The sequence below is a fragment of the Pteronotus mesoamericanus genome, unplaced genomic scaffold (assembly GCF_021234165.1).
Source record: "Pteronotus mesoamericanus isolate MK-2021 breed Mesoamerican mustached bat unplaced genomic scaffold, CSHL_Meso_final scaffold_85, whole genome shotgun sequence".
Taxonomy (NCBI): Eukaryota; Metazoa; Chordata; class Mammalia; order Chiroptera; family Mormoopidae; genus Pteronotus; species Pteronotus mesoamericanus.
In genome coordinates this window covers 7,064,319-7,087,818 of record NW_026555329.1, presented here as the reverse complement: position 1 = coordinate 7,087,818, position 23,500 = coordinate 7,064,319, and the positions used below count along the sequence as shown (strand labels likewise).

Genomic DNA, 23,500 nt, shown 5'->3' with positions numbered 1-23,500 from the left:
TCAATGTGGCTAAGAGACCCTCTAGTCCTTGCTTGCCTCTCTGGACTCATCCCCTACTACACTTGTCCCTCCAGCCATGCTTCTAATTCTCCGGTACACACCGTTCACCAGACTCTCTCCTTTGTGCCAATGTTCTTGCTAAGTATCCACCATGCCTGGAAGCCCTTCTTCTCTCATTACTTGGCTACCTCTTACTTACCTTTAAGGCACAGCTCATGTGTCACTTTCTCCAGGAAACAGTCCCTGACATCCTTCCCCAGCTGTCAGAGGCTTGTGGGGTATCCCCCTCATTCGGGTCTGTACATTCTTTCTATTGCTTCACTGTACATTGTTTTCTGAAATTGTCATTTATGTACTGGTGGGATCCTTAAAAATGAAAGCTAAATGGTCAAGCAATTTAGTATCTCCAAAGCAGTACCCAATAGGTGCTCAATAAAGGTTTTATAAATAGATTTTAAAAATCGACAAGAGATACATTTTCCCTGTTACCTGAGATACCAAGTTGTTAGTGTCTAAGTAGTGGCTAGCATACAGGAGGAACTTAATGATACTTGAGAATGATAAAAATAAGTGTATAAATGGATTTCAAGACTTCATAATCTGATCTCACTTAAGTTATGCATCCTTCACCTCACTCAGACTGGCTTCTTCTCTGTTCTTATTTCATCTAAAATAAACCATTAACCCTTCACTAAGGTTTTTTTCTCACTAGGAATACCTAGAGTCTTCTCCATAATTATTCAGTAATTAAGAACATCCATTCTGAACACTTGTTCCATGAAGCTTTTACTTGTGACTGATTTTTTTCTATAGTTTGGAACAACATGTGATTAAGTTCATTCCACAGAAGAGTCATTCTTCAAAGTGTTTATATGTGTTACATGAAAAAAGCGCTTCGTGATTAAAGATATGTTGAGAAATGCTGCACTAAATAATGCTAAATCATTTCTGAATTGCAGGACCTCTCTGAACCTTTAATTTCCAAGTGTACATCTCTGAACCTTTAATTTGCAAGTGTACATTTTCAGTCACTTAGTGGAAGAAACCATGTGTAGAACTTGGCAAAGTTATCTGTCCTTAGAATCCTTTCATATTTAAAACCTCTTGAGACTATGTTCCATGGAAGATACTTTGGGAAATGCTGGTCTGTGCTTTGCTTGGATTTTTAGGGCAGCATGTAACATGTGCTTGTACACACACTGTTACCCATACACATACACACTACCATTCCAGGTATACATGTTTTAGCTGCCCTAGTTGGTCACTTACATTTCTCTTTTCTCTAATCTTTTTTGATTTATGTCACCTTCCACTGGTAACTACAAGAATTTTTACTATTTGTTTGCTAAACCGTTGCATATGATTGTCATTAAATGTTATTGGTATATTTTGTAGGACCTTCTACCCCTCTTGCCTGGCACTATTGCTGGTGAAATAGAATCAAAGGCTGCAAACCTCAATAATTTGGTAGTAGAAGCCTATCAGGTATGTGTACGGGTATTCCACATAATTTTTAAAATAAATCTTAACCCCAATTTCTGTGGCAAGGTACCAACCAGTGCCCTATCATCTTGAAAGGAGTGGTGGAAAGAACATAACATTTGGAATGAAGAACCTAATTCAGCCCTGGCTTTCCCACTAACTAGTCATGGAACCTTGGGGAAATGCCACTTGAGCCCTCTGTGCATCGCTGTGTCTCACTGACAGGAAGCCTTCCAAAATAAGGAAGGAATTCACAGGCGATCTAAATCTCCTTCCAAATCAAATATTCTATGAGTCACCAAATCACGGCTATAGAATATACTTTATTGCCAGGAAATTTCACAATTTCTCATGTCATCAAAATAAAGTAAGAAATTCATACTGTTATTTAAAGGGGCAACCTGTCAGGTAAAATGATCTATCTGTGATATAGAGATTACTAAGAGGACTCTGTTGGGGTTTCCTGGATGAGCTACTTGAATATTTGAAGAGTTGTTTTGGTAGTTTTATAAAACCAGTTTGATTAAAAGAATCACCTTAAGGGATATATTATTTTATTGACAGTTGTATGCTGTCCTCAGTCTGTGAAGAGTGGGTACCAAATGTCAAGGTTTAAAAAGACATCCACCCTTTCAGCCTGGGCCATTCCTGGAAAGAATTCTCTGTTAGGATGTTACGATAATAGTGACTGCTACTTTAACTCCACTAAGAACCAGTTACTCTCCATATATGGCCTCATTTAGTCTGCACACTGATCTATGAAGCAGGGGATAGTATTGCCACTGTGTATTTGTAGAACTCCAAAGAAGCTAAGTAAATTAACCAAAGGACAAACAACTAACAAGCAGAAGAAGCCGGTACAGAACCCAGGTCTTCCTTAACACCAGGACCAGGTGATACTACCTGTTTTGGTTTTTACATTTTACATACTTTCCAAAGATGTGTTTTATTCTACCTTGACGTTATGGAGCATTAATGAAGTCTCACTCCCCAAAATTCTCTGATTCCCTTTCTGACACGGTAGAGTTGAATAGGGAAATAGTAGCCCAAGCACTGTGAGAAATCTCAGGCTTCTCTTCTTAGTTTCTCCATGCAACATCTGCCCTCCACTCAGGGAGCAAAGGGATAGGCAGAAAGTAGTCACAGGATAAAATATGAAGGACTTGTTTAAACTTTCTTTTTTTGGTTTATATATATATATTTTTTAATTTTTTATTTTTATTCTATTACAGTTGTGCCAATTTTTCCCCCTTTGACCTCCCTGCCTATCCCACCCCTGGCTCCCACAATCAATCTCCACACTGTTGTCCATGTCCATGGGTCATTCATACATGTTTTTTGACTATTCCCTTCGAGTTAATCTTGTGAGATTTTTTAAAAGGAAAATAAATCTTGTGAATTTTCTTTTTGGCCAAGAAGTTGTTCTATGTCTGAAAATATGTGGAATGAAATAAGGAAGTGCATCTCTAATCATATATCTTTTTCACTGTTACAAAGAATCATTAGGACTTGGGGAGCTTGTTATCAAAGAAAATCAACCATGTGTGTAACATTCCCATCCGTAGTTTCTTCCCAGGAATAATCAAAATAAGGAAGGAATTCACAGTATTAGAAGCCACCCTAATTTTTACAGTATGAGCCCATTTATTACCCCAAACAAGAAATATAAATTGACAAACTTGCCAGTATGTCAGACTGCACCAATGAAAAGGAAAACAGTACCATTTGGTTTAATGTTCCTATTTGCCTAGGATAGGTATGTGATACCTTAGCTAATTCCAGTTCTGATTAACCTTAAACAATGGAAAAATACTAGTAAATCCAGCAAAAAATTACTCTGGCTAACTACTCTCCTTAAGTTGGGATTCTGTTATTATTTTACATATGTCTATATTTTCAAAATTCTTCCACAATTTCATTTTGTCTTTGTAGTCCAAAAGAAACAATTTGCAATTCATTGATGAAAACAAAGAAGAAAAGTATTTTCATTCTAATTTTTCATTTTTTGCACTTCCTTTTTAAGAGTTTAGCACATGGTGATGTGATTACATTTTATTTTTTATACTTTATATCAGGACTGCCACTAGAATTAAAATTACATAAAAATCATAACTCTAATAGCAATAGTAATTTAGCTGAAATTAAGAAAGGAAAAATAAATTACATGGAGTAAAAAAGGCTTATACATTATTAAAAATATAGATGCTACCTCTGTACCTTTTAGATCTTAAAAAAGAACCTTAAGCTTATGTCTGGAGCTTAACTTCTAAATTCCAAAATTGGGGAACATTTTAGTTATTAGTCTTCATGCCCTTCTTGAAATATATTAGTACAACTAGCTCAAGGTTCAAAAGAAGCAGATTTCAGAAGGACAGACTGAGAATACTGAGATTATTAGGAATTTCCTTCTGATCTCTCAGACCATCACCATATCAACACAATTTGCATACCATTAGAGGTTTCTGTTGGTTTGGCAAAATCATTCAATTACAATGTATGAGTTCTTTAGGAGATAAAAATGTGGCTGGTGCAGTCTTACTTAATCCAAATAAAATTTACTAAGTTGAGGAAGCATCTCGTTTTAAAAATTTACTACCATAATTCCACAATTTATTATTAATTAGCACATATCTCTTTATTGATTATAGAATTGAAGAAGAAAAATTACTCAAGTAAAAAAATTAGAAACCACTGGAAATTATTTTTTACTTCATACCCTGCTATTCACTCTCTTTCCTTAGGTACATTTGTCACCTTTTCCCTTCCTTTTGTTTATAAGTATATATTAAGAACTTTTGCATGTGGTAGGTTCTTAGTTTTATGAAATGAAATACATGCAGATCTACAGTATGTATTTAATGTAGCTAGAGTTTTATTTACTTATTATTGAATTTATTGTGGTGACATTGGTTAATAAAATTATAGGTCTCAGGTATACAGTTCTATAATATACCATCTGTTTATTGTATTGCGTGTTCATCACCCCACCTCAAGTCTCCTTTCCTCACCACTTATCCCCATTTTACCCTGTCTTCCTTCCCTCTACCTCCTTTCCTTTGGCAATCATCTTACTGTTCTCTGTGTCCATGATTGTAATGTAAGAAATGAGTGTGTGCCTAAGTCGTGATAGGCATTACATTGATGGTTTTTGAAAGACTGCACAAATGCCTGACTGGTTTTCTGCTCAGTAAGGGGCTCTATTTCAGTATTAAGAATTGTAACAGCTTTGATTGTCACAAGCCAGCTCCAGGAACTTGACAAAAACCCTAGTCCCTTCATGGGGAATTTACAGGACCATACCTAGCAGTAATTCTTATACCTACTGTATAGAAATGGCCCCCTGTAAATTTCCTTTCAATTCTGTATCAATAAAGCATTTTAGCTTTCATGTCAGTCGAAAGTATTTGAAATTGAAATGTTTCTTTAGCAGCTGTAAATGTGAGAAGCATGTTTCAGATTTGAAGCTGTCAAGATTTACTCTCTTTGACGATACACGATTATTTCTGTAACACAGGCTGACTGAGATTTATCTTCGAAGTGATCAAAATGCAAGAAATGGATGAAAATATGTTTAAAAAATAGAGTGATTAAATGCAGATAGTCTAATCCTTCAGTATTTCCTATGTATTTCAAATATAATTGGGTCATTATATGGAAATGCTGTTTTATTCCTTTTATATAGACAGAATCTTTTAGTTAAACCAAGAATAATTTAATAAACTTGACATTGTTAAGTTGTTTACATTTGATATGATACAGTATAAAATTTAAAAATGATGTCTCTGCAGAAACTTATTTCGGAAGTGAAAGTTCAAGTGGAAAACCAGGTAAAAGGCATCTATGTAAACATTACTGCCATCTGTCCAGACGGGACCAGAAAGCCAGGCACAGAAGGATGTGGCAACGTGACAAGCAATGATGAAGTATGTGGGTGCGCGTTGTTCCCATTTCAAGTAAACTAAGTTGTTTGGCATGTTTCCTCACAGAAAATCAAACCATTTGAAGAAACTTTACTTACTACTGACTCCAAAGATCTCATTTACAATTCAAAGTAACTTTTATTGTCTCTGCGAAGCTCCTATTTGTTTTAACTTCACTGATGGCTCTCTCAAACTCTCAAGTTCAAATAAATAAGTATATTAAATACTTATTCAATGATAATATCTTTAAACTTAACTGATATAGTCATGATATACTAGGAAATCACATCTCCTCAAATATGTAGCATCTATACTTAAGATGATGATAATGCCTTTTTGATTTCAAATCTGGAAATTCTCAGAGCAGATGTGAAACTGAAGGTCAACGATCCACAGAAAAGAATGAGAGTGATGGGGCAGCTGATAAGGACTAAAAATTCCGAAATCTTTTACTTTGTAATAGTCCCAATATTCTCTAAATGTTCTAGGAGAAAGTAGGGAAATGTGTTAAAGCAATCAAAAAGAAGTGTCATCATTTAACTAAAAAAGGATGAACTGTGGAAAAAAGAAGCCTGGATTATAGTAGCATCAGGAAACGGGCCAGAGGAGATAGGGATTCTCCTGGGACCAGTACAATACCAAGTAAACACAGATTTTTTAAAAAATGCTTTTAAAGGGAATTCTTCTTGGATGAAGTGATTTTTAGTGAGTCATTTTTACCTCTTGAGACATCAGTTGCCCCATATTTAAATGAATAGCTTGGACTAGATTTATAATCCCTTTTGTTTCCATCTCTAAGGCTATATGATGTTATTAATTATTTTAATGTCATGATATAGATAAAAAGAACAAGAGTTATTGGAAAAGATAAAAAGGGCCTAAGATCCTAAGATTTAATAAAATAGAATCTTCCTTTCTCTTTAATTTGAATATGTTTTTCCCTCTTGATAAATTTAGAATCTGCAGGTGGTAGAGATGCCCCCACAAGATGTATATTTGAAATTAACTATTGCTAGTTTCCAGTTCTGTAGGCTCCTCCATAATCACTCCTTGGATTTTGTTCAAAAAACATTATATACCAATTTACAAAATATATATTTGATTCCATTAAATATAGGGAAAACTTTATGATAACAAAAAAAATGCACTAAGTTACTTTCTGAGAGAGGGTTACCTTCTTAGAAGTAGTTCTTTCTTTCAAAATCCAGTTTTGGCAGAATGTATTTCCTTCCATCTTACTGTTTTTTTCCTTTGTCTACATCTTTTTCTTCCCCTTCCCCTCACTTTCAGCATGTAATATAAACAGTTTAACTCTCAGTAAGAGTTATATGACCTCTTAATTATATAAACCCAACTTTTGCTCTACTATTAATTTGGCAGTGACCACATTATTGTTCTCATCTTTTAATCCCTAACATTCTTAAGTGCAAAAAATATTTCAGATACAACACCAACTGTATTGATTTTAATGTGATGAGACTGATTCTGATTTCTAATGCATATATATAATATATGAGGCTAAATTTAAATCTTACATAGTATTACATGTACAAATATATTTATACAAATATAGAAATATAAATATATTCATGACAGGCTCTTTGTTTGGGCTATATATAGATATCTATCCATATTCATGTATCTGTATTTCTGTCTCCATTCCAAACTAAAAGTCTAGCACAGTTATTTTAAATGGTAACATTTCAGGCTAATATGGAAAAAACATATAATCTTTTTTGCCAAAGTACCTGAAGATTGTAAGGTGGGTTAGCAAATATAAATAGACACATTAAACCAATCGTGTGCAAAATAAAAATAGACAAAAAGGACAAATTTGGCAGGGGAAAGAAATTCTTTAGTTTCATGAGGAAACCAATCCCTGCCAGCCCAGGTGCACAGTTCTGGGCACTCTCTCCACTGAGATCATGTATGACTTTGTGTTGAGATCTGCAGTTCTGAGAGTGAGAGTCCTAGGTATTTTTTCCTTGAGTAAGATGGAGAAAGCCTCATGTTTTCCTCAATAATACCATGTATAAACTAAAATTTAACTCTGAAACTTTACTTTATATCCTAGAAAAGAGAAACGAAATTAAAATTGTTCATTTGAACACCCCATCTCAGGGGATCCAGGCAGTAGGAGCCCTTTAGTTTATTTGACCTATCCCTAGTATCAAATATTCAGTAACCCCCTATTATAAGGGCCGAATCCAGAAAATGACCTAGGCTCTCTCAAGCTTGCTGAGAAATCAATTGGGGACATATATTAATCATCGAAAGTAGAATAGACATTTCAAATAGTCTTTAACCCTTATACATTTAATAGTATAATATAAGCAAGGAGTAGTCATTGCATCCTTTAACATTTTAGCTCATTAATTAGGAAATAAATGAAATTAAAAAGGGATTTATATCTACATATGAACTATTACATGTGTTATTTATAAATACTAATTTCTATACGGCAGAATATTGATTCAAAATATCATTAACGAATATAATATTGGTAATAAAAATAATCAAGACATATATATATTTTCTTCCTCCCTGTCCTAAATTTAGGTTCTTTTCAATGTAACAGTTACAATGAAAAAATGTGATGTCACAGGAGGAAAAAGCTATGCAATAATCAAACCTATTGGTTTCAATGAAACCACTAAAATTCACATACACAGAAACTGCAGCTGTCAGTGTGACGACAGCAGAGGACCGAAAAGAAAGTGTGTAGATGAAACTTTTCTAGATTCCAAGTGTTTCCAGTGTGAGGAGAATAAATGTCATTTTGATGAAGATCAGTTTCCTTCTGAGAGTTGCAAGTCACACAAGGATCAACCTGTTTGCAGCGGTCGAGGAGTTTGTATTTGCGGGAAATGTTTGTGTCACAAAATAAAGCTTGGAAAAGTATATGGAAAATACTGTGAAAAGGATGACTTTTCCTGTCCCTATCACCATGGAAATCTGTGTGCTGGTGAGTATAAATATATAAACGTATACATGCAGTTTTTTTCTAGTCACTGTTAAATTAGCATACATGTTAAAGTATTTTGAAACCACATCTTTATAATTATAAACCCTGAATCTGAATTTAATATTTGAAGTTTTAAGATCCATGAAATTAGGGCATAGCAACAGGTTTATAGCACATGATTCTGATATTTATATTTTAAATAATTTTATACAGAAAATACTTAAAAATAAAAACCAAAATTTAATTGTTATCCCCAAGCATGCCTTGACTTTGTGAAGATATATATACTAGCAAAGGAAATTACAGATAATGGCTGACAGGATTTCTATAATCAGGGTATTCTTTTAGAAGGATCTGATTCATTCTCATAAGTGGTCACTCCCTCCAGCTTGCTCAGAGGATAATGAGTTATTAAAATATAATTATTATTCACTGGAAAATTTGTAATACATTATATATAGGGTATTAAAACTTGTAGTAATTTAAATCTCTCCAGTTTATTTTTGGAACAATACCAGGCATAAAATTGTCAAAAGACAGCATTCTTCAAGAAAATACTGGTTTCATTAGTAATACAGAAGATTAGTCCCAGAGGCCACACACAGACCAAATTTTAAAGCACGAATGCCTGAAGTACTTTTTGGCTAATTCAGCTTACTGCCACCTAGAGGTTAGAATCCAGAAAATCTGCAGCATTTAAAAAATTCATACAAATCATTGTTTTTAAATGAATTAATTTTTCTGTGACAATGTGCTAATCACTTATTGTTAAAACACCTTTTTAGTGTTTGCATTTTGATAAGTAAATATCAATTAAATTATTGATAAATATTTCATTGTCATAAGCATATGGAAAGTAAAAACTATATAAAATAAATTTTCTATTCTTGTGTAAGCTAAAGATTTGCCCTATATCACATAAATATGTGATGGAAAATTGCCTTTTTATTCTATTATATGCACAAAATATTTTATATTTTAAACACTTATTCAGCTCAATCTACTATCATAGGTAGAATGGATTATACTTTACTTTAGAACAAACCAGTAATTATCTACTGATCTTTTAAAGCTAATCCTATTTGGGACAGGGAAAAGAAAAAATTCTGAGGTCAATTCCCACAACTTCAATATCTTTAAAATCTCTGTTTATAGCAAAATATCAAAATTCACTGTAGTGGCACTGTTCTATATAACTATGATACTACTGACACAGGCAGTTGAGAACCTGCTTTGAATTATTTGTGTATAAATTATAAGTGCAAACTGTAAGCTGACAAGCAGTTTCTTCACTAGTCTCCTCTGAGAATAAAAACACATGTTCATAGGTCGGCTGCCTAGAGTTAGTCGTGCAGCCTGCTTACAGGGTCTGGCAGGCATTTGTTTGGCCTGGACCTCATTAGCTTTACACTTAGCAAATTGAGCCGATCCAACAGTAGACTCTATGGAACAGTTACCTTGTGAAGTGCTCCACAATAAAGGGAGGATGAAGGAAGACAGGGAAGCAATGGAGGGAGGGAGGGAAAGAGGAAGAATGGAGAAAGTTTGTTGCTAAATAAGCTTGAGAAGCATTATATAACCCTGTAAAATGTACCCCTCTGGTTCACATTATCATTTTAAATTTTGGACACGTGTGCAGTCTAAAATCCATTAGCTACTTATAACCAGTGTTTTTCCTCAACTTATTTGTCTGCATTAATGTCCCCAACACCAGCACACACACATCTACCATCTTGCTTGCTCTTGTTACCCTGTAATAATAGCGCACAGCATCCTTTTGGCAGGCCCTGCCAACCTGCTCAATTCATAATGTCCTGAAGAAATGAAAGGATTAGTTTGACTTCCCTGGAGATCTTATCTTTAAATGTGGCACTCAAAGGACTGAAGCACTAGAAGGTTTGCCTCATGGACCTTCAAACTGATCCCAGGCCTTTAGCAATAAGGAGAGACAGAATAAATTATGGAAGCTATTAATAAGGTAACCCTGTTTTCAAGTCAGGCAATTAACATTACTTCAGCCTTTGTAGATTCTTTATATTTGTGTTTTTAATTTAAAACTGAATGTACAGTGGCCTTCAAGCTGTCAGGCAGGCACTGCAGCAGAGAAGACTTCATACTTGTTGGCACAACACAATAGCATCGGGAGACTATGTACAGTAGAACAGCTTTGAAAACAGACTTCCTACGTCCTGGCATTGTGTATGTCAGACAAACAGAAAATGATGCTGTTTCCATTCACTGGACTCTCAATGTGTTACTATGGAGATGGGAGGGGAATTCACGTTTGGAAATGCTTCACAATATTGGTGGCCTCAATAACTTAGGTCCTGGGGCGTCTCTTTCGCAGGGCATGGAGAGTGTGAAGCGGGCAGATGCCAGTGCTTCAGCGGCTGGGAAGGAGATCGGTGCCAGTGCCCGTCAGCATCAGCCCAACACTGCATCAATGCAAAGGGCCAAGTGTGCAGTGGGAGAGGCACATGTGTATGTGGCAGGTGTGAGTGCTCCGATCCCAGGAGCATCGGACGCTTCTGCGAACACTGCCCGGCGTGTCACACGGCCTGCAATGAAAACTGGTACGTGCTTTCTGACGCCAAACATGCAGAAAACAGTCTCTTCAGAATCTTAGAAGTGCTAGATCTTCTCATCCAAATAAATTGTTACCATCATGCAAAAAAAGAACTGAATGTGGAATTGGGGAATTTTAAGGCTTAGATTCCAGTCTTTGGCCACTAGATAGCTGTGTAAGTATCAGAATTTATCAAGGCATTCGCTGCCTGTGCTTTTGTGAATTAAGTTTTTTTTTTTAAAGAATAAAATTCAGTAGTCGTAAGGGTTCATTGGGTTTTTGCTGGCTTTATGGATATATAATTGGCATATAATCTTATGCAGAAATCTTATGTAAATCTTAAGGTTCAAAATGTGATAATTTAGCAGCTCCCTGCCCAGCTTACTATTAATTAGCTGTTTGACCTAGGGAAAGTTGTTGAAATTCTCTGAGATTTTTCTGAGAATATTCCCTGTTAATATTTCCAATATCAAAAGTAGAGGATAATAATGATACCTTGCTATAGTTCTGTGAGATAATTAAATTAGATGTTCCATGGTAAAAAAAATTTTGTACTTAGTTCACAGTTATCATATAATAGAAAAAATGTTAGCTATTATCATTGTTTTATTTTTATTAAAGAATGATGGTGGTTATGAAGCACTATAAAATAAATGATGGATAAATGAAAGGTGATATGTTAAATGAAGTAGCATTATTATTTTGTGCCAATGATTAATTTTCTGATAACAGTTTGAGTCCTGCTCTAACAAATCCCACTACTCTAAACATCACTGTGCCTTCCAATGTGTTTTATTCAAATTTTTATGACCTTCACTTCCTTGGATTGGTAGTGCAAGTAATAGACTGTTATAGTCTATTGCTAAACTTTTCTAACCATGTCTAAATATTCATCTTCTAAAGCATCTATGCTATTTCCGTGCATGCGGTGAGAGTATTATTTATTTCCTATAGATTTTCCTCTCAAGAGAGAAAAGTCATTTTTTAATCTTATTTTTCAATTACAGTTTACATTCAATATTATTTTGTTTATTAAATTTTTAAAAAGATTTTATTTATTTACTTTTAGAGAGAGGAGAAGGGAGAGAGAAAAAGAAGGAAACATCATTGTGTGGTTGCCTCTTGCACTCCCCTTAATGGGCACCTGGTCTGCAATCCAGGCATGTGCCCTGATTGGGAATCGAACTAGTGACCCTTTGGTTTGCAGGCCAGCACCCAGTTCACTGAGCCACACCAGCCAGGGCATCAATATTATTTTGTATTAGTTTCAGGTGTATAGCATAGTGATTAGACAATCATATACTTTACAAAGTGTTCCCCCTGATATTTCCAGCATGCATGTGGCACCATACATAGTTATTACAATATTATTGACTATATTCCCTATGCTGTATGTTAAATCCCTGGGACTATTTTGTAATGACAAATGTATACTTCTTAATCCCTTCACTTTTTTCACCCAGTCCCCCAACTCCCCTCCCCTCTGGCAGCCATTAACTTGTTCTCTGTATCTGTGAGTGCATTTCTATTTTGTTTGTTTGTTTGTTTTGTTCTTTAGATTCCACATATAAGTGAAATCATATAGTATTTGTCTTTCTCTGACTGATTTATCTCATTTAGCATAATACTCTACCCTCTAGGTTAGTACTCAGTTGCATGTTCAAATACTAACAATGAACTATCAGAAAGGGGAACTAAGGAAACAGTCCCATTTACAAACACATCAAAAATAAAATAAAATACCTAGGGATAAATTTAACCAAGGAGGTATAAAAAACCTGTAGTCAAAATTATGACACTCGAGAGAAATGGAAGAAGATACAAATAAATGGAAGTATATACCCTCCTCGTGGGCAGGAAGAATAAACATTATTAAAAAGTCCATACTACCCAAAGCAATCTACAAATTCAGCGCAATTCCTATCAAAATACCAAAGTTCATTTTTCACAGAACCAGAACAAATAACCCAAAAATGTTTAGGAAACCCCAAAGACCACTAATAGCCACAGCACTCTTGAGAAAGAAGAACAAAGTCGGAGGTATCATGCCCCGCGATATCAAACTGTACTATAAGTCTATGGTAATCAAAACTGCATGCTACTGGCATAAAAACAGACACGTAGAACAATGAAACATACTAGAGAGTTCAGAAATAAATCCATGCCTATATGGTCAGTTAATATAAGACAGAGGAGGCAAAAGCATACAATAAGGAAAACAAAGATTATTCAATAAATGCTGCTGGAAAAATTGGACAGATATATGCAAAAAATGAAAGTAGACCACCTTCTCACACCATATGCAAGAATAAACACAAAATGGATTGAAGGCTCAAATGTAAGACTTGAAACCATAAAACTCTAAGAAGAAAACACAAGCAGAAAAATCATTATTTTGATTTTTACATTAACTATTTTAAGGGGTTAGAAAATAACTTTGCCATGGTATTTAATTTAGCAAGGATTACAAATAAGTGCCGCAGCTTTCTTTCCCAGTTCCACAAGGCTGCTGTACTAAAGCAGTATTCTATTTTATTTTATTTCTTATAGAAAATACTACAGGTTATAACCTTTTTAAAGACTGTATGCTTTCACTCCTGTTTCCCCTTACAGGAATTGTGTGCAATGCCTTCACCCCCACAATCTTTCTCAAGCTATACTTGATCGGTGTAAATCCTCATGTGCTTTCATGGAACAACATTATGTGGACCAAACATCAGGTAAACCAAAGCTTAATAATCAAAGCACTGAGAAAGTATCTGTAGAGAATCATCTTTCCCAGTAAGGGTCCTAATCAGCCACCCTAAAGAATGTACTAACTGCTTTGGTGGTACTCTGTAAAATCAGATGAATATGTTTGCCATGATTGGCTGAACTGTTAGATCTCCAGTCTCAGCTATCCAGCTAAATTCCCATGCTGTGCAACTCTGTGGAAGTACAGCAAACATATTTTCTAGAGAGGCCTCAGCGAGCCAAGGAGTTTCCTACGTAGAGTCCATTTCACCATTAGAGACATCTGTGGAACCATAATTATCCTTCATAACCCAAACTGGCTTCAGCTATAACCTTCTTTGTGTCAAACATTTTCATGTTTCAGTAGCAATGATCTGTTTTTGCCAAATGCATAACTTCAAAAGGGCCATTCCTTCATGGTACTTTCAATTCTGTTACCAATAAAATTTAGGGTGAAAATATAAAGGTGGCACAATGCAAAGGGTATGGAACTTTTAGTCAGAAGACCTTGGCCTAAGACATGTCCCTTGACACTATCAGCCTTTTATAGCATTTCCCTGAGCCTCAGTTTTTTCATCTGTAAAATGGAGATGGTAACACCAGTCTCAGAGTTGTATAAGATTAAATGAGCCAGTGAACATGAGAAAATTATGCGAATTACAAAATGACACATAAATGAGGGAAACATGTGAAAGTGGTGTTCAAAGACCATTGCATTAGAACCCAAAAGCCAGCATGCCACCTTGCTCAGGTGTCAGGTGTCAAGATACACACAAAGTTGAAATTAAGCTTGAAATTATGTCTTCACTGAAAACATTTACCTGCAAAAATAATATCAACTTTTAGAGAGAGTGCACAAAAAATAAACTTTCTCCAGAGTGCTTCTTCTCTCGTATCCATACTGATTTTAGCCCACAATGAATTGGGCTCTGAAAAGAGTCCATGTGCTGCCAGCTGCAGCTGTAGCAATCACTCCAGAAAGCCAAGTGCCTTTTCTAATAAATAAAGCCCTTACTGTCAACATGTCATCTATTATGTTAAGTAAATAAACCTACTGTGACCTAAGTGTGGTTACAAAAAGTGCTCCATTAAAGCTCCTTAGAAAAAGCCCTTGCTTGACCTACACCAAGAAGATAGTCATGGCCAGGGCATGCAGATTGGGGCCCTGAAAATGTTCTCTTTCCTAACCTATTAGAAATGTTTGTAAAATGTATCAGTAGCTATCGGATTCCCCTCCTCTTCACAACTATTGTGCAGGGAGAGGGAAAGGGCATTTGTTAGCCACCTCTATTATCTGTCCACTCAATCACACTTAAAGGGTGTTCTTTGCTCTTTCTGGCTAAGCTTCTATTAGGCGAGGAGCCAATGAGTGGGATCAAGCCATGTGCCCCCTCTAAGGATCTTAGCTGATTGAGTAGTTCTAAGTCAGCCAAGGGAAATGACAGTATGTCAGGATAAAAGGCATGCATGTCACAAAATTTAAGGTCGCTGTGGAAGACTCCAAGGGCGTCACCTTTGAATAGAGAGAGCATTGTGGATTCTCTGCATGTGAAGGACCTGTAACAAAGGAAAACTTGCGTTTTGTGTGTGGTGCTTCTACTTCAGTTAGTAGTCCTCCAGCCCATCTTTAACCTTTCTTTCAAGGAATCCTATTATTGACCAAAAGAAAACTGGGCTCTGTCTTCCCACTTGGAGACGAGCCCTTGCCCTGATTATATGAGCTCTTGGCATATTCAGGAGTATGCTTGATCATCCCTGGTAATTCAGACACAAATCACCCATAATTGGGTGATTGCTTTTCTAAGTTTTGGCAGGTCCCCTCCTGAAAGGCCCTGTCAGGGAGACCTTCAGACATTTAGGTGAAGTCCCCAAAGTCTGGAGATTAGGCAAAAAACACATGCCTCTTTAGACCAGGAGGTAATTTTTTGAGCCTGGGACAGCTGGTAAGTTCTGTGGAATACTTGCATATTGTGCAACCATGTTCCTTTTGGATTTGGATAATACCTCTGGCAGCCACAAGAGTCTGTAGACTTTCCAACTGGAGTTTGCCAAAAGTCTAGGGCTAAAACAGAGATCTAGTATGCCCCTGCCATTAGTGCAGCATGTCCTTTTCCAGCTAGTAATTATTTATTCTTGAAAAAATGCAAGTAGAATACTTAGATGCAAAATAAATTTGGTTAACAGACAAGTAAAAAATAAATAAAAATTTAGGGAAAAGATTTGTGTATTGTCCTGAGTTGGACACTCTTACTTCCTGGAGAAGCTATGTGTAATAATCATGAAAAACTGCACTGCAATTTCATAGGAAATATTTATTCTTCTGTTAGTGTAGTACTGATTTTAGCTTCTGCAGATGTTTACTTTATCTTCCATTACTGGTATGCAACAAATGAAGAGCAAGCACAAGAGAAACATAGCTAATAAAGAGAGCTGTTAAATAATTTTTAAATCCTATTTTCTCCTAGTGATCAAGGGTGTACACCACAAAAAAGGTCCCTCTCTCTTTAATATATATGGTTATATTTGGTTAAGGGATTTGGACATATTCTAGTTTATACTACTACAGAATCAAGCTGCAAAAAAAACAAACCAAAAAACAAACAAACAAACAAAAGAAACCCTCTTATTAAACACCTTAATTGTGATTATTCTACAAAGAAGTTTTACGTTAAAATATTTTAATAATAAATATGTAATAAAAAATCAAGGGTTACTCTTTGCATCAACAGTAATGGCAGTCCCCTGTTTTTGAAATGTAGATTTGCAAATACCTCTGGTCCTATTAATTGAGATGGTAAACACTGTTTACTTGTTGGAATCCTTTGATGTACTCATTCCAGTTTTTAATACATTTATTTGTTTGCTTCATTACAGAATGCTTCTCTAGCCCAAGCTACTTGAGGATATTTTTCATCATTTTCATAGTTACATTCTTGATTGGGTTGCTCAAAGTCCTTATCATTAGACAGGTGATATTACAATGGAATAGTAATAAAATAAAGTCCTCAGCAGATTACAGGGTGTCAGCCTCAAAAAAGGTCAGTAAATTCTAAAAAGAAATTGCTATCAGTATGTCATTGTCTACTTCCAATATTTAGATCCTTAACTAATGATAATATTTCTCCTCCATCAAGGACAAGTTGATTCTGCAAAGTGTTTGCACAAGAGCAGTAACCTACCGACGTGAGAAACCTGAAGAAATAAAAATGGATATCAGCAAATTAAATGCTCATGAAAATTTCAGGTGCAACTTCTAAAAGATAAAAAATACTTTATGGGAAACTGGATTTTTAATAATTGCTCCTAAAAATTATAGTTTTAGAAGTCACAGGAGGAGACAAATTGTGCTAGATCTTGCTAGTTGCTGGTTTTCACTCGAATGAAGACTGACAGGCATCCTCATCATCATGTGACTCACATCGCTGCTGACTTTTTCTGAGAAAAATGTGTCTTACTACTGTTCGAGACTAGTGTCATTGTAGCACTTTACTGTAATATATAACTTATTTAGATCAGCATAGAATGTAGATCATCTGAAGAGCACTGATTACACTTTACAGGTACCTGCCATCCCTACGCTTCCCAGAGAGACACAATGCTTTTGAGGTAGTTTTGGCATCGTGTCGCTGCAGGGGTACCATCCTCCCTGCATGGAATGTGCACGCGAAAAAAGAATAAGGCAGTTATACTAATGTTGCCAAACACTTCAACGTTTGCCAGAGAACAGACAAGAACAGCTAGATGGGGAAATGGTTAGTGTTTTGCTCATCCAAGAGTTGAAGAGATAAAAACCTTCATCTTGAGGGATATTGCTTTTGAAACTGTGTAGTTCTATGCATGTGTGTTTGTTTTCTTCTTTTTACAAGATGGATACTAATTCCAACATTCTCTCCTCTTTGCTTTTATAATTTGGTTTTCTTACAGGATAAGTTTATATGTGTCACAGATGACTGGATGAAATAAGTGCTAAGTTACTACTGCCATAAAAACTTAATAATACAATGTCACTTTATTAGAATACTGGTTTTAAAAGCTGAATGTTTAATAAGGGACACTGTAAAGTAACATCAAAATTTGAACAGCTTTGTTATTTGCCGACGTGGAGTTTCATACCTACTTGCCTGGTAAACTGGATGGACTATTTCACCACTTCATTTGTTTAAGCATCAGGTTAAAATGCACAAGGCATTTAGAAACTCTGCCTCAAGCCAAGTGCCACACTTTTGACTGAGCTTTCTCAGATATGCACTCCAAGTAGATAATAGCATTTTTCAAATTAGAAGCTATATTAAGCTATACTATTTTTGCCCTTCCATGAAGCCTGCGGTCATTCTTTCTCTGTATCACCTTAACCCCACTGCCAGAATTCTCAAAGTATGCAATTGGAGGGAGATAGACAATATCTTAGAAATAAGCTCATTCATCCTTTAGTTAGGGAATCAAGGCTCAGAAGGTTTAAATGATTTCTCAAAAAACATCCCAGTGGTTAAGTGGCAGCATTTGAAGAAAATTTCTCTTATTGCCAGGCTAGTGTTCATTGCACAATATCACGCTACCTCTTGAGTCTTTAAAATATCTAATTGGCAAGTGTTTTTAAATGTGATTTGCTGAAGTTTTAAGTGTATGAGCATGAGAAAATATCAAAGCGAAACAGAAAAGAGTCATTCAAACTGAATTGGCCATGACTGGCTTCCAGTCTTTCCTGCTAATCAGCTTCTAAGCACTAACTCCAGGGAAATCCATCCCAGCCTTAGCCTGCGTGAAAGGCACCCCTATTGTCGTGCAGAGCTCAACCTGAGAGACTGATACAGAGGTCATGAGCTTTCCTCTTCCGCGATGGAAACATACTCACAATTCCCATGGCCCTACAGATATAGTCCAATAGTCCTGTGTGTAGTACAGAGCTTTGCCTAGGACAACAATGTCTTCTTATAATTAACATCCCAGATTTGCTGTCTTCCAGCACTTAATCAAAGTGCTAGATATTTGCATTTCAATGAAGACTAACTCCCCTACCCTATATTCTACCCTAAAGAACATTTTAAAGTATAAAATAAGTTGTTCTGGAGCCAACAAATACGGCAGCTCCATTAGCTGTCCCCTACAACCAAGCAATTAGGACTCTAAGCTAAACTGCATTTCCTTCCCCAAATGAGAGATTGGGGACACTGACGTAAGTCAGTACTGTGACTCACTTGTGTAAGAGACCCTTGACCACTAAGGATAACGTAAAAATCATATTTTGCAATCTGTCTGTCACACATAGCATCCTTTTTAAAAGGAAAATAAATGGATACCTAACAGAGCCCCAAAAGGAAAAACTGGGGAAAATCCATTTATTAAAATGCTGACAATTTAAAAGTGAACATTACAATGTTCATAAACTAATTTCCACATGAAACGATTATCCAAAAGAGCAAAATAAAATGAAACCCTTAAAAGTCCAGGGTTTATATTCTTTACACTCTCAGTAGTTTGCACTAATTTATAATGAACTGAGGCTGTTATCACAGGAATGGACAAACTTCCTGATGGGCAGTTCAATGCTAGATGATGACTGAAGTTATGCTTGTGATGTGCTTTCGTTTTTTACATAAAGATCTAATTCTTAAAGATTTTAGAGCTTATATTTTACTTGAATAATTGGTATGTTCCTGTATAGTGATTTGTGAGAATTAATATTTGACTAGTTAGAATTAATTAAAAGGGAAGGGAAAACAGGGTATTCTTAGATTACGTAATATTTGTAAATAGAGGCTATTTTCAATATGTCCACAGGAGTCTTTTGAGATTCACGGATATTAAACACAAGTCATAAATTTTAAATGGTTAACAAAGTTAATAACTTGAACACTTTTGGTACGACAGCATTTCTGCGCCCATAAGTATGTAATGACTTTGAAATGCACTGCCCATACACTACAATATCATTGCATGCATTTCATTTCTCTGGGGACATCTTTACACTGCAGTGCACATGGATTTATAAGCATTTGATATCTTTTGCAAAATTTGTTAATATTTATGATGTCATAGACATTCTCTGCAAGACTCAGAAATTCACTAAAAATCTCACTATCTCTTAAATGTTCCATGTAGCTTAGATTAATAAAGATTAAAAAAAACTTGAGTTAAAAAATACTTTTTTTCTACAGGCAAATTTTTCAAACATCAAAATTAAAATTAGCACATGTATCAGATGCAACACTTCACTAAAGAATAAATTTCAAATATTTCTTAATATGTAATCAATATCCACTGAAGATATTCTTATGTATGACAACAGGAATCCATGAGACACTGAAATTATTTTTATGATGGACTATGAAAATTTTTCTCCACAGAATTATATTCCTCCAGGCACCTGACATAGCAAATTAGACTCAATGGCTTTTACTTCCTTTCCTTAGTCCTTGTTTTTTTCTACTCAGTTTTCAGAAGGGATTACACTAAAACTTCAAACTCAATAAACCTAATTGTGAAAAATAACCAAATGTAATGGTATAATAAAGTTCTTCATTTCCAAACATCTCTTAATGATTTTAAAACTCATTTGAATCTACTTACCTGAACAAAGACAGATCCATTAAAATTTTTAAATTTTCACAAGTGTTAGAGATTAAGTTTTAAAGGATTTAAGACTTTTTTTTTATAAAAGTGTCAAATGAAATACAGCTACCTGGGAGTTTGAGCATGTGCATATTGTATTCTGTTTTATTTGCTCTTAACATTTATTTTATGACTGTCCTCAATATTGACCTGAGAAAATCCATTTCATGAAATGCAAATTGAAATATATTTCTTTTCAAAGAAATATGGAACTAGCTTTCAGATCATTTCCCTTTTCTTTTATGATTCCTCCAGGGAAAATTTACTATGGGTAACTGGTTATACATGTTCATATTTTATTGGTTCTGAGACATCTACTTTTTAAATATAACATCTCTGATATTGCGCTGTATCTTGCAATTATTGGCACGTTAGATGCAGTGTGGAAAGTTGAGCTTAAATAAATATTACACTAATTAATTTTTAACTAAATGTCCATGGATATAGGGACATTGCTTTCTTACAAATATTTGAGAAGTCATTTATGATAACATATGAGCCAGTTTTCAGTACAAGTGAATCACATACAACTCAACATGGAGCCTAACTGATTATGAGCTCGTGCTCTGCAGACCTTTAGGTTGTGAAAGCTTTCAGCCTCCTGTTATGCTAGTGGCTATGATTTCTGCAAACCCTAGCTTAACTGATAAGAATGAGTTTTGTTAACAATTTTTTATTCTTTCTATTATTTTGTAAAGAATACTCTTATATTATGATCTTGGTGTTAAAATTAAGTGGAAGAATATTACATGTAACCATCATAATTAGATTTTGCAGCATCTTGCATGTGTTACTTCAGTGACAGGAGAAAAACATGATACAATCATCAGTGCTGTCAGAAAAAGAACTTTCTCTTTGAGCCCTTCTACTTTTTTATTCTTCTTTAACATTTCTATTGTTTTGATTAATTTCTTTCCTTAGGGTCTGATAAATTACCTTCAAGCCCATGTAATAAGTGTCATAAAACTGCATATTTAAGTTATTTTAATTATATGAAACAATTGTTCAGCTATCTGGGCAGCTGTTAATAAAATACCTGAGAGTAACAACACTACTTTTATCTACCTGAGATGCTCTCCTGCATAAAGTTTATCTTTGTAAGCTAACTCTATTAATCAGGTTTCTAACCTCTACAGCCTACTTCAGTTAAACTTATTTAACCCAACAATCAAAAAAATAAAAAAACTGCAGTCACCAAGAAAGGAAAATGTGATTTATATAAAGAATTTTTACACTGTACTACAAATAAATGTGATTTTGATAAGAATTCCACACAATGACAAGTATGGTACATAAGTCTTATTAAGAATATTGAATATAAAATATTTTAATTCTAAATTATAATAAAATATAAATGTGCACATATTAATATAGAAATTCATTTTTGTGTATATTTAACGTAACTTTAAAATTATTTTACATTTACCAGCTACTTCATTTTTAGAATTCTGAAAAAAATTTTAGAAATGTTTTTAAATTATCAGTAATATAACCTTATTTGTTTCATTTAACAAGTCTTGCCTTTGTAAAAAATGTTTAACATAGTGTATATTTTTAAATTTAAATATTTGAATATAAAATAGCTCTAAGAAACAAATTCTAATTAAACAAGTATCTTATTATTTCTGGCTTTGAATTATACATAAAATTAAATCTCCTTAAAGGACACAGAAGACTGGGGGATATGACGATTTCATATAATATACAATAAAGCTGTTCAAATAATTCTGACTGACTACTAACTGCTGTATTATGTATTTATTAAAGAGCTGATGCTGTAGTTGTGAGATGTCTATTTTTCTAACAGAGCTTATAATAGCTATGACAAGGCATTTAATTAATGCATCATTCTGTTTAAAAGTAGGTGTTTATCACTATAAAATTGTTTTAAAATAAAAAATGTAAAAATCTAAGAATTCTCCTTTATTTACCATTGTGTTCTACATGACCCTCAGAGCTGCCAGATGACAGCACATTGTCACATGAGGAAATGTAATGACATTCATATTATGTCATTGCTAGAGCACATTACTATTTCTAGAACGTTGTAGGGCCAATGACAAGGTGTGGGGCCATCCTAATTGCTCTATTTGCCTTTTGATTGCTGCCCAGTGATGGAAACAGAATGAATATCCTAATTACAAAGAACTGAAAAAGTAGCTAAAAGATAAATCAGGCTTTTTCTATCAGCCAGAGACTTCTATCAGCACCTCAGTAAAAATATAACATGTTCATAAACTTTAATCGCACATTCTGTAGAGCCATATTTAAACTACTGAAATTTGTGGAATACCCCTAGATATGATTTTTCTTTATTTAACCTAGAGGGGAGAATAAAGCAGATGAGAGGACAAATTAAAATTTAAATAAGACATCTGGACAGATTTCCTGTCCTTTCGGAGTTTTAACAGTTTGAAGGAAAAGCATCTGCAGTAAATCTATAGACAGAAGAGTTGCTTAGAGAGATCAGAGGGAAGCTATCAGGAGGTCTCTATGGACAAGGTCTTTATTTTTGGAATTCATCCCAGTGGGGTGTGAGTAACAGTCTTTCAGGATCAGAATCCTGATTTTATTATGAATATTGTTTATCTTTCCTTCCCCTTTATTAAAAGGACCCACCTGCTGAATTTCAGTAGAGCACAGAGCTGAGACTTAACTACCCAGACTCCTTTGCAGCTAACTGTGATTACAGGACTAAATGTTGGTCAGTGGGATGGGAGTTGGTCATCTAAATACAACCCCATATCTTACTTCCTTTTTTCCTCTTTTTGTTGTCTGGGACAACGAGAGCAGCTGTCTTAGCAAAGGAATCTCTGTGCTAAAATTGTCAGAGCTTCCCTTTCAGCCCTCACATGTTCACCTCAAGACATCCATGATAGGAAAGCAATCTCTTTTAGCCAAACCACAGCATTTGATGTCACACCAGATAATCTGTATTATTAATTGTCTCACTGAATTCTTAGCAATACTAAATACATTTTTCTTCAACTTTTCAAATAAGGAAAACGAGGCACAGATCGATTAGGAACCTTATATAAATGCACGTAGCCAGCAAATGGCCGAGGGAGGATTCCTACCCAGATCTGTTTTATTCTCCATAAATGAGTAAGCATATATTATGAGAGGATAGATTTCACTAGTTTAACTAGTTTTACTATCTTCCCATTACCCCCTCCAAACAAACAAAAAAAAATGCAATAAAGAAAGTTGAGGTAGTACCTGTGT

At 34.9% G+C, this 23,500-nt stretch overlaps 1 protein-coding gene across 1 annotated transcript in view; it reads left to right on the top strand.

Annotated features, from left to right (window-relative positions):
• Window positions 1–21,589, top strand: part of ITGB8 (integrin subunit beta 8) — a 76,703-nt gene extending 55,114 nt beyond the window's left edge. The window contains exons 8-14 of the mRNA XM_054564511.1: window positions 1,396–1,485; window positions 5,271–5,405; window positions 7,962–8,367; window positions 10,715–10,940; window positions 13,547–13,653; window positions 16,541–16,704; window positions 16,801–21,589. Coding sequence (XP_054420486.1) covers window positions 1,396–1,485; window positions 5,271–5,405; window positions 7,962–8,367; window positions 10,715–10,940; window positions 13,547–13,653; window positions 16,541–16,704; window positions 16,801–16,923 — 1,251 coding nt within the window. The 3' untranslated portion in view covers window positions 16,924–21,589. The remainder of the gene's footprint in view (window positions 1–1,395; window positions 1,486–5,270; window positions 5,406–7,961; window positions 8,368–10,714; window positions 10,941–13,546; window positions 13,654–16,540; window positions 16,705–16,800) is intronic.
• The last annotated feature ends 1,911 nt before the right edge of the window (window positions 21,590–23,500 follow it).